Below are 16,535 nucleotides of genomic sequence, written 5' to 3'. Positions count from 1 at the left end.
CTTTCAGTTGTATCGCAACAAGTGGGGAAAGCCTGAATAAATAAATGATATATTGCCAATATGCATGTGTTTTCCATCTTTTCCTTTTAAAGGAATCTTGAAACCTAGTTGGATTGGGGGTTTCAGGAACTATTTGAATGTTAAGTGTTGTAGATACGTAGAAGGAGGAAGAAACCCTGTTTTTATTAAGTCTTTCCACATATGATCTCAGTAGAAGACGGCCTGGACTTTTCATTTTTCTCTTATTACAGCAGAAATCTGTAATTATTTCTTCAAGTTTGTATTGGACATATTTTCTACAAATGAACCAGGGTGATTTGGCAGAGCCTGCGGCTGGTTAAGATACGTGAGAGATTGCTGAGAATGTTGAACTTGCAGGCAAGATTCCCTATCAAGATAATTTCTTGTGGACCTCAATTAACCTACAATAAACTATCACAGAATCATGAATTGTGGAGTTAGAAAGTCCTCAAGGATCGTCTGGCCTTAAGTAAAAGAAAAATCAACCCTACAGGCCCCATAATGTAAAACTGCATCTTATGGATATTGAATGTAGTGATACATCCAGATTCCCCATAAGGCAACAAGTGATTATCAGACTAGAAAATAGATTCCAAAATGAAAGATTGAGGGGACTGGGTTTATTTAGCCTCAGGAAGACATACTTGAATAATAGAAAAAGGCCATGAGTTAATTCTTTTCTTTTTTTTTAATTTATTTTTTATTTTTCCAAACTCTCCCCCATACATATACTGTGATATTTATCAAATATTAACATACATTATTTTTACATTCTTATATATAAGATACTTTTAATGAAATAAATACATGCACATGACTTTTGGTGTTGCTCGCCCATTTCCCCTTTTACTGCATCACCACTCCTTCTTCTCTACCTTCTTTCTCCCTTCCTTCTCTTTCTTCCCTACTTCCCTCTTCTTCCTCTCCTCTCCTCTTCTCTTTCACCACTCTCTCCTCCAACCTTCCTACTTCCTTCTCCCCTCCTTTACTCTTTTCTCTCTCCTCTCCTCCCTTCCTTCTCTTTCTTCCCTACTTCCCTCTTCTTCCTCTCCATGAGTTAATTCTGTATCACAGTTCAAGCCAAGTAATATTGTAGAAAAGCAGATCCCGCTGAAAATATTTAAATAGGACTACTGGTTTAACAACAGAACCAACGGCCTAGAGTACGGGTGTCAAACTGCCAGCCCATGGGCCGGATGCATCATGCCAAAACCACACCCACCCCATTGCTGGCAATGGACAAAAAGTCACGATACGTCGTGACACGTTACGTGACGTTGCGAGTTTGACACCCTGGTCTAGAGAAATGGTGAGCTTTCTCATAATTGGTTATGATCAAATTCATGTACTGGGCAGAAGATTGGCTTTAGTGGCCTTTTCCAAATATATGACTTTATGTTAGTAAATGTTTTATAAAGAAAATACCGCAAATTATTGTGAGAGGGCCCCACTTGACCATGAAGCTTGACTATGGATAAATATGTAATCTTGTGTAGTTGTGTAGAAAGTAAAGTGCCCCCAAGAATTCAACAATTGGCTGGTTCTATTCCTGCAATCGAACATTTATTTATCTCTTGCTACTTATTGCTACAGGGTTCCAGTATCATCCTGCTATGGATAATGACTAGATTTTCTCATCCTGTATTCCAGCTCTTGATCCTTGTTCTGCCTACATTAGTCTGAATGAGCCTTGGAGGAACACGGAATTCCAGTTCAATGACTCTACCGATCAGCCTGAATGTGACAGTCACGTGGATGGGGAATGGTATCGCTTTACAGGGATGGCCGGGGATGCCATGCCTACCTTCTGCATTCCTGAGAACCACTGTGGCACCCATGCCCCAATCTGGCTGAATGGCAGCCATCCTCAAGAATCAGATGGCATTGTCCAAAGGCAGGCCTGTGCAACTTTCAATGGAAACTGCTGCCTCTGGAATACAACTGTTGAAATCAAGACATGTCCGGGAGGTTATTACGTCTACCATCTAGCCAAGCCCAGTGTCTGCTACCATGCTTACTGTGGACGTAAGTGACCAAAACTTAATTGCTCTTTCCCATAGAAGAAAATATTTGGAGCTGAGGGGTCTCTGGTCCCCTCTTGTGTGCGAGTCACCGTGAGCGTCATGGGCGTTCATAGCCCCATGCACACAAGCGCTCATGGCCCCATGTGCATGAGCAAGGGGTGTTTGTGCACATGCATGCGCACACACATGCATTCACACACACACACCCCACACGCAAAACCATTCCTTCTTTCCCCCCTCTCCCTGCTCCAGGCCCCCAACTCTGAAAGCCTGGGGAACTCTGCTCTATGAGGTTAATTGTTTTCTTGCAGACGTTTCATTACCAAACTAGGTAGGGAATGGGGTTTGCTCTCATTATATATACTAGTTGCTTGCCCTGTCAGTATTGGCGGGAGTGGTCTTGGAGGTTCTTGATTAGGCTACTTATTATTAACTTGTTCATCTAATTTGGTAGTTCCTTGATTGGAGCTTCTTGATTGTTGGTCTAATGTGAATCTTGATATTAATCTCTGCTCATCTGGGTGTTGATTGCTGGTGAGGTGTTTTGGTCTTTTATTTCCTTTTTAGCTTTTTGATTTTCTCTTTTGAATGGTTTTGAACACCATTCCTTACTAGCAATGATGATGTTAGCTAGTTTGGCAATGAAACATCTGCAAGAAAGTAACCAAGTTAGAGAACACCCTACACTTAATTGTCCTTTCTTATGTAAACACGTCTTTGAGCACAGTATAACAAGAGGAATTTCACTTAGGGGCCAAGTATATGCTTCCGTGTATGAATGATTCCTCATGATTTTGTTTCCCTCAAACAAATAGCAAACCTCCTTGCATGAACATAACTAATCTAGTTTACCCTTTTACATGATTCTTCTCACTGGTAAGTGACCTCTTTTGCAATTTGTTCACTTATTACGAGAAGTATATTTGTAGCTGTACAAACATTCAGACCTGTGAAGTTTGGAATGATACATTTCTGCAAACGAAAAGCAGCTCCCCACCAATTTCTTGGCAAGATCATCTAAAAAATGGGCCTTATTCCTGCTCATAGCAAACATATTGTTGGGAATTATTCTGAAATGGGCAATATCTAAATTTGATAAATAAGTAAATAAAAATCTAGAATATAATTCACTGAAGAAGGCTAGGTAGCATCCGAGGTATTCCTTTGGCTGTGACAGGTCTCATTTTTCAGCTCTGGGTCCAACCAAGACCAACGGCAGTGCTATATCTGAACAGAACTTCAGAATCTGAGACCCAGGGGTGGGATTCAGCCAGTTCGCACCACTTTGGCAGAACTGGTAGCTAGTTTTTTGCTGCCCAGGCCCAGAATGGACTTCTGGAAGCGACATCCACACAGAGAACCAGTTGTTCACATATTTGAGACCCAATGCCTTGTCTGGCCTTGGAAAGTTTCTCATCCTTGAACACCATTCATGACAGAATGGCAAATTGGGGAGTCACCAGAATCAGCTGTAAGAGAGTGATCAGTTAGCATCTAGCTTCTATTGAAGAATTGCTTGGTTTTATTTTTGCTCTGATTGCTTGCCGTACAGTTTCCCCACTACCTTGAATTTTCTTTGGCATTTTGTTGCACGACCATTTGGATTCCAGTCACAGATCCATTCAGGAGCTCCTTCACCTCTCCAGCCTGGCAGAATAGTCAACCACACTGCAGAATTGTTATAAAAAAATAAACCTACCATGATTGTACATTTCAGATTGGAGAATTATGAATAATCACGCTTTGACAATAGAAGCCAGGGCTCAGAAAGCAATTTGCTATATTTCATGGATAATACATAAATGTGCTTTTGCCTATCCCTTATCTGTTTTGGAAGTTTTAAATCTATATTGACAGTGTATTTATCTCTATCTCTATTATCTCTATCTCAATGTCATCTCTATCTATGTAGTCTCTATCTCTATCGTCTCTGTCTCTATATCTCTATTGCCTCTATCTATCATCTCTATCTCTATGTCATCTCTATCTGTATCTGTATCTCTATCATCTCTGTCTCTATCATCTCTATCTCTATCATGTCTATCTCTCTATCTCTATCATCTCTGTCTCTATCATCTATCATCTCTGTCTCTATCATCTCTATTTATCTATCTCTATTTCTATCATCTCTATCTTTATATCAAGAAGCAATGGATGGAAACTAATCAAGCAGAGAAACAACCTCCTAGAATTAAGGAGAAATCTGACAAAAATCAGTGGGACGACTTTCCTCCAGAAGTTGTGGGTGCTCCAACACTGGAGGTTTTTAAGAAGGGATTGGACAAAACATTTGTCTGAAATGGTATAGGGTTTCCTGCCTGAGCAGGGGGTTGGAGTAGAAGACCTCCAAGGTCCCTCCCAACTCTGTCATTCTATTCTATTCTATTCTATTCTATTCTATTCTATTCCATTCCATTCCATTCCTATATCTATATCCTCTATAGCAACAAAACAACCCTCCTCTTGTTTTTCCCCACACTTTCTCTCTCTCTCTCTCTCTCTCTCTCTCTCACACACACACACACACACACACATAAATAGCACTCAAAAATACATTGGTATTGATATCAAAAATGGTCTTCACTGGCTCAGATTACAATTTTTTTTCATATATAACTGATCCTCCCCTCCACTGTTTTTTTTAAATTAAGCATAGGCTAATTTCCTTGAGATACCAGTCTATGAATTTCTGATTTAGCTCTGCATTCTTGGGCAATGTAGTTAATAGCTTTCCATTGCATTGCTCATTGACCTTTACAGCTTATAATGGAGAAATCATTTTAGTAATGTATCTCATCTGGAAAATCTGCTGGGTGCATTCTAGTCAGCTGAAGAGGCAGTTTGAAATATGTGATCTTATAGCATCTTTTCTTTGAATACCTTTTGTACAATCTAGACCAGGGATCCTCAACCTTGGCAACTTTAAGACTTGTGGACTTCAACTCCCAGAATTCCTCAGCCAGCTTTGAAGTCCACAAGTCTTAAAGTTGCCAAGGTTGAGGACCCCTGGTCTAGACCAATCCCTTGTGATTTTTAGAGGATAGTCATGCCCTTTCTTTGAGGAAAACTTTTGGACTGTCAAATTTGAACACTAATCACTAATCTATAGCATATTCTTTGATCCAGGATTTGCTCAAACATAAATTTCATCTTGTGATTTAAACTAACTGGTATCTCTTAAGTATCATCCTCAACTCATAAGAATGGGAGAATAATATAAGCTTCTTGGAGAATTTTGGGTTCAGACTTAATAAATACAAATATTTTTTTAGGAAAAAAAATTCTTTTGACCCTACCTACATACTGCTTTTCACACTCAAATCATCTACCACTGATTCAACTTCTCAAAGCTGAAGAAAAATCCTATATATTTTTTATTGTATTGATGATCAGTTCTAAAAGAATGCACATGGACCAGCATTGATGCTGTAATAATTTCTAGATGGTATATACAAAATGTAAGGCCATGATGGGAGATTATTAAGTTAATTTGTTAAATTATTCTAAGACAGTAACAAATTATTCTAAGGCAGTAAAAAATTAAGCAAGTGTACACTTAATTATAATTAATTAAATGCATATTTGCTTAATATACATTATATGTATATTAATATATGTTAAATGTATATTTGCTTAATATACATTAAGCAAATATACATTTAGCATAGATTTAACATAATTAATATAATATAATTTAATATGATATATATATTTAATATGATACATTAATTATAATTAATTATAATTCTGCTAATTAGCAGAAGGAGCTACGATTTCAGAAAATCATGGAAGAAAATATACTAACTTTATGACATCTCCAAATGAGTATCCACCTGACCTTGAAAAATACTTTCCTTTTCTTGGAGGATAAACTATTGATTTCCTCCCTTCTTGTTCAAGGTCTTATCAAACTGACTTATAAAATAGTTACAAATCAATAATATCAAACTTTTGCAGGCATGTCCAGTCTTTTCACATTACAGCATTTAAATCTTGACAGTTCTACAATAACACTAGACAACATGGTGCTAATGTGCCCATCTCCCTTAAGTCTCCTCTCTGCCACTCCAGCTTTTCTGAAAAGTTTATTTTCATTAAAGAGAGATAGAGATAGAGATAGAGATAGAGAGATAGAGATAGAGAGAGAGAAGGAGAGAAGTGCATAAGTTGTTGATGAAGACCTTGATTCAAGTTCATGGAAATTCACAGAGTGAATGTGATTGATCACTTTTTTCAGCCTAACCTATCTTAGTAGGATACAATGGTTGTGAGAAATAATGCAGTGCTGTGTATATCTCACTGAATGCCTGCATTAAAGGCAAGCTATAAATCTAGCAAAGAGCCTCTAATATACGTAAGTAAATGTGAAGTTTACTTATTTACTTACTTGTAATAAGTAAATGTGAAGTTTACTTATTACAAGTAAATGTGAAGTTCTTTATAAAGCCTTAATAAGACCACACTTGGAATACTGCATCCAGTTCTGGTCACCACAATACAAAAAAGATGTTAGACTCTGGAAAGAGTGCAGAGAAGAGCAACAAAAATGTTTAGGGGTCTGGAGACTAAAACATATGAACAATAGTTACAGGAATTGGGTATGCTTAGTTTTGTGTATTCCGTTCGTTGGCAATTGACGAAGACACACGGTGAAGCAACAAGTTCTTTATTAACCTTCTCCTACAACCAAGCAAACTGCAAAAGGCACGCAGGCCTTTTATAGGGCCTGAGACCCAGGCAGTGTTAACCAATAGGAACTGACCATTTTCGCGCCTTGCGCATGCGCACAAGGCTGGCGCCGCTCTGTCTGGTCCCAGGCAGCTTTTGGTTTGCCCAGGACCGTTTGCAAGAATTCTGAGCCTGCTTTTCTGCACTAGCAGGCTCAGTACACAACACCCCTCCCCCCTAGATAAAACACACCTAGCTTTACGCACAGGTACATTGGTCAAAAGGCAGGGAGAGTGGAGTTACTCCGGTCTGCACACAGGCAAGACACTATGACAAAATGAGTACTAAATTAAACAAAATATATCCAAAATCATAATAGTATATGACACCCTTTCCAGAGTGTTAACCCACATCGAGCTACAGATCAGCGATGTTCCCCGTGTGTTGACAGAGACTTAGATGTTTGGGTGGGCACTTGGCCCGCTGCGACCTTCTAATAGCCGGTGTGCCTGACCTACCTGCTTGCCTGCCAGGCTAGGCAGGCCAGGACTTTGATGCCCCAAATACCCAGGTGCCCCACCCAGCTGCTGACTGGCTGGACCCTCTGAGTCCAAGCCAGTATACCTTGGAGGGGTGGAAGTCCCCGAGTCCACAATGGACTCCTCTTGGGAACTCTGTCCCTCGAGCCCAAGGCCAGCAGTTCGAGTGGCCTGAGTGGCGGAAGTGTCCCAGTACTCCAAAGCCCCCGTGCATGTGTCGGAGGTGCCAGAGTCAGGAGCCGCCTCCATGGCAAACCCCCTTACTAATGACTTCCTTTTCGGAGCAATAACTGAATTGTGAGACTGCCCCTGATGGAATTCCCTGTCTATGGCTGTGTTTGAGTTGTGTGGATACCCCCGGTGCGACTCCCTGTCTGGAGCACTATCTGATGTGTTTGGATAATGTGGATACCCTCGGTGCAACTCCCTGTCTGGAACAATAACGGATATGCGGGATGACTCCCTTTCCAGGGAATTCCTGTTTGGAGCACTTACTGACCCTTTGGATGACTCCCAGACAGCCTCAGCGACCGTCTCAGCAGCTTGTGAGCTACTGTTAGGACTGGAACCCAGTAACCCAGAATGTGGATTATGGTCCTCCCCCCCCCAGAGCAGAGCCAGGAGCGGAAACATGGCTATTAAGCCTCCAGCAGAGTTGATCTATATGTCTGCGGATAACATGGCCATCATCCAAGGCTATTTTGTATGATAACGGTCCAGAGACCTTGCAGACCACTGCTGTGACCCAGAGATGTCCAGGCCCATAGTTCCTTGCCCAGACTTATAGTCTGTGCATATGCGGACTTCTCCATTAGCCTTTAAAGGTGTTACTATGGGGGTTTCCCATGGACTAGAGTCCACAGGTTCTAAGATACCCTGCTGGAGCAATTTGTCCAGTTCTGCATCTATCTTGTTTTTGAGGGCAAAAGGCACCCTTCTAGGTTTGACCCTGATGAGCGTAATAGTTGGGTCTAAACGTAATGCAATGGGGGGCCCCTTGTAGGATCCTAGCTCTGAACTAAACACATCAGCAAACTCCTTGAAGACTTCTGCAAGGCCCAATGTTTGCAAGTTGTGAAGCCCAGTCACTTGGATTCCAAGAGCCTCGAACCAATCGAGTCCAATAAGACTCTTGTGTTCACCCCCAACTTCCACCACATCCAGGAAACCTTCAAAATCCTTACGCTGCACCTTGAGCGTGGCCTCCCCCTTCACACTGACTTTGGAGTTCTGAAAGTCAGTGAGTATTAAATTTGATGGCCTAAGTTTAACTCAAAGGCCACTACCGCTGCAAATCCTTTTGAAGGTGTCAAGTGAAATGATTGATAGAGCGGACCCTGTGTCCAACTCCATCAATAAGTGAACCCCTTGCAACTTCACATCAATACGAAGTTTTTTCTTAAGGGGCTTGTGTGTCCCTGTCTTCAGAATACTCCTGCGCGATGCGCAGAAACCCACCCTGTGTTGGCTGGGGACCCTGGTACCTTTCTGAAGCAATTCTTCCCGAGGTTGGACCTTCTGGCGACCCAAACAGATGGAGGCGATGTGGCCTTGCCTGCCACAATCCCGGCAAATGGCGGAGCGGAATCTGCAATCAGCTCGCTTGTGGCGTCCGAAGCACTGAAGCGCTGCTGCAGCCTTGTCTGGACATCCCTTCAGCCTTCTTTCTGCTGGCTGGTGAAGTCTGTCCACCTCCTCTTCAGGATCCGCTTCTGAATCTTCCCGGGTGTCCTTTTGATGGACCGTCCAGGTGACTGGAGGGTTCCTGGTGAGCCACAAAGCCTTCACAGCACTGCCTGCTGCTTCCTCAGCTGCAACCTCTCTTAAAGCATCTTGAAACGATACTTCTTCTTTTGCAAAAATCTTCTGTTGCAATTCTCTGCTATGTAGGCCACACACGAAATGATCTCGCAGCCTCTCTTCCAGGTCCTTGAACTCACAAGGCCTGGTCGTTTGTCTTAAGGCAGTGATAAAGTCCGCAGCAGATTCGCCCGGCCTCTGGTCTCTCTGCTCGAACGCATGCCTCCAAGCAATGACAGACAATTTAGGCTGGAAATGTTCCTTCAACATCTTCTTCAAGTTAGCATATGATACTGACTCGAGAAGTGCAGGGGCCACCAGATTTTGCACGATGTCAAAAGCTTCTTGTCCACAGGCACACAGAAGAGTTGCTGCCTTTCAGGCCGTCTTCCCTGATCTGATTTACTCTAAAGTAGTTCTCCACCCTTGCTACGTATGAATTCCATCTCTCAGGGTGGGAGACATCAAAGTCAGTCAAGCGGCCAATCTTCGACATTGTAAATCTTTATGGCCTTCGCTAATTGCCTCCTCTGCAAGCTAGTATTTTTGGAAGGGGTCCTTTTGCCCAGCTCACCTCCAGCGATGCTGTACTGGCAGGCCGAGTCGCGAGTGCAGGACGCCGTCTTCCGTCTTCAGAACTTCTAGGTAAGTTCTTATTTGTTCCTTCTGCTTGCAGGGATTCCACCTTCGTTGCCACTTTTGTGTATTCTGTTTGTTGGCAATTGACGAAGACACATGGTGAAGCAACAAGTTCTTTATTAACCTTCTCCTACAACCAAGCAAACTGCAAAAGGCACGCAGGCCTTTTATAGGGCCTGAAACCCAGACAGTGTTAACCAATAGGAACTGACCGTTTTCGCGCCTTGCACATGTGCGCAAGGCTGGCGCCGCTCTGTCTGGTCCCGGGCAGCTTTTGGTTTGCCCAGGACCGTTTGCAACAATTCTGAGCCTGCTCTTCTGCACTAGCAGGCTCAGGACACAACACTTAGTCCAATAAAAAGGACTAGGGGGGGACATGATAACACTATTCCAATATTTGAGGGGCTTCTACAAAGATGAGGGGGGGGTGTCAAACTATTTTCCAAAGCCCTAGAATGTAAGACAAGAAACAATAGTTGGAAACTAACCAAGGAGAGAAGCAACCTAGAAATAAGGAGACATTTCTTGACAATTAGAACAATTAATTAGAGGAACAAGTTGCCTCCAGAAGTTGAGGGTGCTCCAACACTGGAGGTTTTTAAGAAAAGACTGGACAACCATTTGTCTGAAACGGTATAGGGTCTCCTACTCGAGCAGAGGTTTGGACTAGAAGATCTCCCAGGTCCTTTCCAACTCTATTATTCTATGTTCTAAATAGAAATTGGCGTGTTGCAAATGAAGGTTCTACCTTCTATCTGTGTTTTCAGAAATTTATTTGGGTCCCATAAGGGTCCCACTGGACTGGAACAGAGCAATCTGATGGCTAGTTTCACTTTTGGTAAATATATTTTATGACTGATCATGCCTACCGATGATAAACATTTTATGAACATATAGTTTTCTCATAATAGTCATTGTGTGAATACATCTACAACAAGATCTCAAAGTTCGTAATATGCATTTAGTCCAAAGATATTTTCACCAGTTTTTCTACAGAGAAGATAGTTTTTATGCTTTTCAGCTTTTCAAATTAAAACTAGTTGTTCTAAGTATTCATAGATAATACCCAGCAGTCTTTTTTGATGAATTAGTCTGTGAGATCAGAACAGTTCCTTCTCTGCTGGCATTTAGAAAGGCAATTTACCTTTTTAAAGACTTTGTGCTGCTACTTTCAAGATTTGTCTACTATTAGTTTTACTATTTGTTGCTATTTTCTACTGTGTGCTATATGTTTTTTACTGTTGATAACATACATCATTCTGAATTTGAGGAATTGTTTCAGCTGGCAGATAAAACAGCCTAAATATTAAAGCTATTGTTTGCCGTATAGCTCATAACAAGCTAGAATTGTATAGCAATATAAAATCATTATTGTATGGTTGTATGACATAACATTTGTCACTATGATAAATGCATACACGCATGACCAAAATGGGGACCAGAATTTCTATTCCTAACCAAGGCGGTTCTTAAATGAATCATGCCAGATATTTTTGCCATGGCTGTTAACCAAATCACTGCAGTTGTTAAGTGAATTGTGTGGTCATTTCCCATTTGCTTGTTGGAAGTTGGCTGGGAAAATTGCAAGTGATGATTATATGACAGAAAACTGCAACTGTCATAAATACATGTCAGTTTTCATGTGCCCGAATTTTGATCCCATGGCTAAGGGGATATTCCTTGCTCCTCCTATTTTCCCTACAATGCTGTGAGATGAGTTGGGCTGAGAGAGAGTGACTAGCTCTTAGCTTAAGTCCAACTAATTTAATTAAGTACGCCCAATCAGTTAATCAGCTTTTCTAACAACTTTCTTTTATCGTTTTGCAGATTTCTATGACATCTGTGATGTGGTTGATTGTCGAGGTTCCTGTTTGGACACTGGAGAATGCATTTGTTCCTTGGGGACAATTATGGGACCAGATGGACAGACTTGCCTTGGTAAGAAGCCTCTACACAAAGAAATATGAGAACCAAAAGGAAAATACCAAGCCAGGGGAGAGTTCTGAGGCGGGGAAAATTAAAAAATTGCTTATGGATTGCACCACTACACAGGAATGGGCTCCACTTTTCTTAAGTGATAAGGAAAAAAAGAGGAATGTAAGCAGTTATTATCACTGTAAGAATGAACTAACTTTCATTGTAAATGTCATCTGCTCATCGGTCCCACCCAGGCAAATTGATCTCTGAAAAATTAATTAGAACAGGAACATAATTACGTACTTACTAATTCTGAATGAAATCATCTTCAAGAAATAACCTGGAGTTCTTCCAGCAGATGTGTACAAGGTTCAGTTTCAACTGATAAATTTTTCAGGGTAGAAACAAGAGTATTGTGGAGTTGAATACAGTTTATCTGCATGCTCTAACGAAATAACAGAATTGGAAGCACCTTGGAGGTCTTCAGGTCAACCCCTCTGCACAAACAGGAGACCCTATACCATTCCAAATGGCTGTCCAATCTTGTCTTAAAAGCCTCCAGTGGTGGAACATCCACAACTTCTGAAGGCAAGCTGTTCCACTGGTTAATTGTTCTCACTGTCCTTAGTTCTAGGCTGCTTCTCTCCTTAGTTAGTTTTCATCTATTGCTTCTTGTCCTGCCTTCTGGTGCTTTGGTAAATAGATTGATCCATTCTTCATTGTGGCGGCCCTTCAAATATAGGAACACTGCTATCATGTCACCCCTCGTCCTTTTCTTCATTAAACTAGACATACCCAATTCCAGCAACTGTTCTTCCTAAGTTTTAGCCCCCAGCCCCTAATCCTTTTTGTTGCTCTTTTCTGAACTCGTTCCAGAATCTCAATTTTTTTTATATAATATGGTGAGTAAAACTGGATGCAGTATTCTGGTATTCTTGGAGTAAAATGGTAGCTAACGATCCCAGACGACTCCAGGAAATTATGTCAAGATTGTTGACATTACAATGAAAAAATAAATCTGCAAACTCTAGAAAGAGTGTAGAGAAGATCATCAAAGATGATTAGGGCACTGGAAGCTAAAACATGAAGAACAGCTAGAGAAATTGGATATATCTAGTATAGTGAAAAGAAGGAATAGGGGTGACATGTTAGCAGTATTCCAATATTTGAGGGGCTATCACAAAGAAGAATGGATCAACCTATTTTCCAAACCACTTGAAGGCAGGGCAAGAAGCAATGGATGGAAACTAAGCAAGGAGAGAACCAACCTAGAACTAAGGAGAAATTTCCTGACAGTTAGAACTATTAACTAGTGGAAAGGCTTGCCTTCAGAAGTTGTGGGTGCTCCATTACTGGACTTGAAGACCTCCAAGGTCCCTTCCAACTCTGTTATTTTGTTATTCTCTTCAAAACAGTATCCCAATGTATTTAAGCAAAACAATACATTAATGCAAAGAAAGTTAATAAAAGTCAGCTGCAGGTAAAGGGGAAAAAAGTTAAATTCCATCTAAGCTTTGTTTTAATTAGATTTTTGGTTTTGACAGCCGTGCCAATAGTTTTAATTTGTTGAAGTTGTAGAAAGAACAGTCAGAGAAGGTAATCTCCAGTGCAACACCATTTGGTAATATAATCAATTACCACGAGTCAGAAAGCAGCTGCATCACTATTAGGCTTTAAATTATCTTTCAGAATAATCAGATTAATGAAAGATAGACCATTATCTGTTAAATGTGTGAAGAGCATTCAGATGAGATGCTTCATAAAGCATGAATTTCACCTTTACAAGCAAATATTCTGCCATATTCACACAAAAGCCCTTTAGAAAGCTCGTTTCTAAAGTTTCCCCCAAAGTTACCTTTGATTATATGATTTGTTTCATTTCACCATCAAAGTCTGATTCTTTTTCATGCGTGTGAACCCACACACACACACAAACACACACACACCTGCTGTGGCCTCAAAGCCATGCACTGTGGGGCAGATTAGAAGCGACTCTTAATTACTGTGTTCACACAACACATCACTTAAGTCAGGAAAAACCTAGCAGATTAGAGAAGGGCAAGGAAGATGATTCAGGGACTTGAGGATGTGCCCTGTCAGGACAGGCTGAAAAAATCTGAGAAGTTCAATCTGAAGAAAAGAAAATTTAGGCCATCAGCTATATTATTAATGGCCACCAGAAAGTAGGAACCAAAATAATGTGGCATATAAGTTTCAGCTATCTAGATTTTGTTCAATATAAGGAAAGGCTTCCTTAATTTTAAGGGTATGACAGTAAGATACTTAGCATGTTATAATAATTCATTCTGTATTAGGGTTAGTTAGTAGATATCTGGACAGGCAAAAGAGGGCACTGGCAACTGGAAAGGAGGACAAATACGAGGTAGAAGAAAGGAAGACACACTAACTTTCTTGGCATCCTGCACAAAAATTACACTGAAAAACAAGCCAGAAATGTTCTGAGACCCACACGTACATATACTGTTTTTTCAATCACATTTTCCCAACAAATCTTAATTTTCAAGAACGTATGCTAGCAATAATACAGAATCAAAAACCACCTGTTTTTTTCAATTTCACCATAGAAACATATGATGAGTTATGGGATGTTCAGACTCCAGTGATCATAGATTCAAAGGGGCTGGATTGAAACTGATTGTTGGAATCAAGAAATAAACTAAACGTAAATCTAAGCTGTGGAGGTTGTCAATGGACAAGAGGCAGAAAGAAGTAGACAATTTACAAGATCTTATAACATGAAGGTTTGAATGATTACTGTTGTGAAAACAGTCCAAAGTTTAAAACAAAAGACAAAAACCAAGAAACAAAAAAAAGTTGAACAATATTTAATTATAAGGGTATGATTGCCAGACAGACAGTTTTTGGTTCACTGAACGATATAAACACAGGCATGGATAACTCAGTAAGACGGCTTAGCATGCTGCATTAGTTCACAGCAGGGGTCTTCAAACTTGGCCCTTTTGTGACTTGTGGACTTCAACTCCCAGAATTCCTCAGCCAGCATGCCTGGTTGAGGAATTCTGGGAGTTGAAGTCCACAAGTGGACTATAGGTGGCAACAGTAGAGCCTCTCTGCACTTTGTAAAAAATATGTGGAGCTTACTGGTCAGAAGGTAGAGCCTCAAAGAATGTGGAGCTTTGCACATTATTCAACTGGACAGAAGAAACAAGGATGATGTTGACTGTGTGTTCTTCTCTAATCCCTGTCCAAAGTGAACATTCCAAGTCCTTTCTAATTAATTTGCTTAGCTCTGAATAATAATGTTTCAAGCATAGACTTTTCTTCCTCTTTTCTTGGCCCTTAAGCACTCCTTTTTTTCTAGTCAAGGGTTTGCACAATTAGATTGATAAAGTTTTAGTTAGATTTATTGGAGTATCGGTCCTAAACATTTTCATCTGTCTTATCAATTGGACTAGCTTTTCATTGCAACTTACTAGGTGTTACCGTAGTTAGATCAGTGTTTTTTCAAATTCAGCCACTTTAAGGTATGTGAACTTTGAATGCCAGAATTCCCCAGCCAGAACTCAGAATTCAAGTTTGAAAAACACTGTGCTAGATGTTATGAATCTTACGTCTCAACTGCCGTTGCTGAATTCCGTCTGCATCAGGCAGAAAAACCTAGAAAGACACATTAGAGATTTTTCTAACCAGATTTCTTTATTGTTCTTCACCTATAGACTGAAATCTTGCCAAACTAAAGCAGATTACTTGCCTCATAAAACATGTAATCTGAGAATTGTTAGGGAGGAGCCATCTTCGCCCTCTTTCTCTCACACAAACTATCTAAACTGTGTTGTCTTTTGCTCTTCCTCCTGGGAAACCGAACAACATTCCATCACAAGCTGGTTTTCTGATGTACTGCAGCAATCTCCAAGCAAATGAAGTTTATAACATTAGAATTTACACAAACATTTTTACATTTTAAAATAGCTATGCTTAAGTTGAACGTGCAAATGTTCAAGCCAGAGCTGGTCTATATAATCAGTTCATTAATGCTGGAAAATTATAGAGTATATAATTTGCAGTTTAGTTTGCACCAGGATCCCAGTCATTCTCTATATCAAGATGAAAGCAACATGTAGGCACTCAGTTCAGCTATCAAAAATAAATATGTTTGAAGCTTATTTATTAAAAGTTAGCAAACATCCCAAAACAGCTAATGGGCAAATGTGAAAAATGGTCATGTCACTTTTTTCAGTATCATTGTAACTTCGAACAGTCACTATACAAATGGTTGTAAGTAGAGGGCTAGCTGGATTGAGCCTTATGTAACTGAACTCCTTATCTTTATTCAGGGACAATGTATGGGACACAGAAAGCTTCTTTCATTCATGTTTTCCATTTGTGAGTGTTTGAGTCTATTCCTTTCACATCCAAATGCTAGCTGTTCATACTGGTGGAAGCAGATAACTGCTTCATCGATGCTTCTTAACGAAAAATTGATTTCTCATGTCAAATCACGCAAATTATGATGAAATGCACAATTGGAAACATAGGGGAAACAACAGGACAGTTACAGGAGGGAACAGGAACCATTACATAAGCAACTCTTGAGTCTGGGTCAGGGGGACACTTCAGAAGAGACTTAAGGAACTCCACCTAAAATGTTCTCAGTATACAGTAGGTTGAGTGGGAGAATTACTTTGGGTAGCTTTCAAGCAAGATCTAGCAAGAAAGATCTCAGAAATTCAAGCGGGTCTGAACTTACCAGCCTTGAAGGGCTTAACACAAATGGAGTCATTGGCTTTTGTACTTTTGTGGTGCAAAAATACCAAATCAGGCACATCTAACTTTTATGGATCAACCATCAAGGATGCTGACAAAATTCCACCCAACAAATACAGTTCTTTCAAACTGACGACCTAAAGATAGTATTACTGCACATAAGTCTTTCGCTTATGTTTCC

The 16,535-nt window shown here is 40.4% G+C and overlaps 1 protein-coding gene across 1 annotated transcript in view; it reads left to right on the top strand.

Annotated features, from left to right (window-relative positions):
- The window catches only part of OIT3 (oncoprotein induced transcript 3), a 43,789-nt gene that overhangs the window by 5,029 nt on the left and 22,225 nt on the right, over positions 1–16,535 (top strand). Inside the window, exons 2-3 of the mRNA XM_029285919.1 lie at positions 1,672–2,046; positions 11,519–11,629. Coding sequence (XP_029141752.1) covers positions 1,672–2,046; positions 11,519–11,629 — 486 coding nt within the window. The remainder of the gene's footprint in view (positions 1–1,671; positions 2,047–11,518; positions 11,630–16,535) is intronic.

The sequence above is a fragment of the Protobothrops mucrosquamatus genome, unplaced genomic scaffold (assembly GCF_001527695.2).
Source record: "Protobothrops mucrosquamatus isolate PMUCROS unplaced genomic scaffold, P.Mucros_1.0 scaffold2494, whole genome shotgun sequence".
NCBI classification, from domain to species: domain Eukaryota; kingdom Metazoa; phylum Chordata; class Lepidosauria; order Squamata; family Viperidae; genus Protobothrops; species Protobothrops mucrosquamatus.
This window is presented reverse-complemented; position numbering and strand designations above follow the sequence as displayed.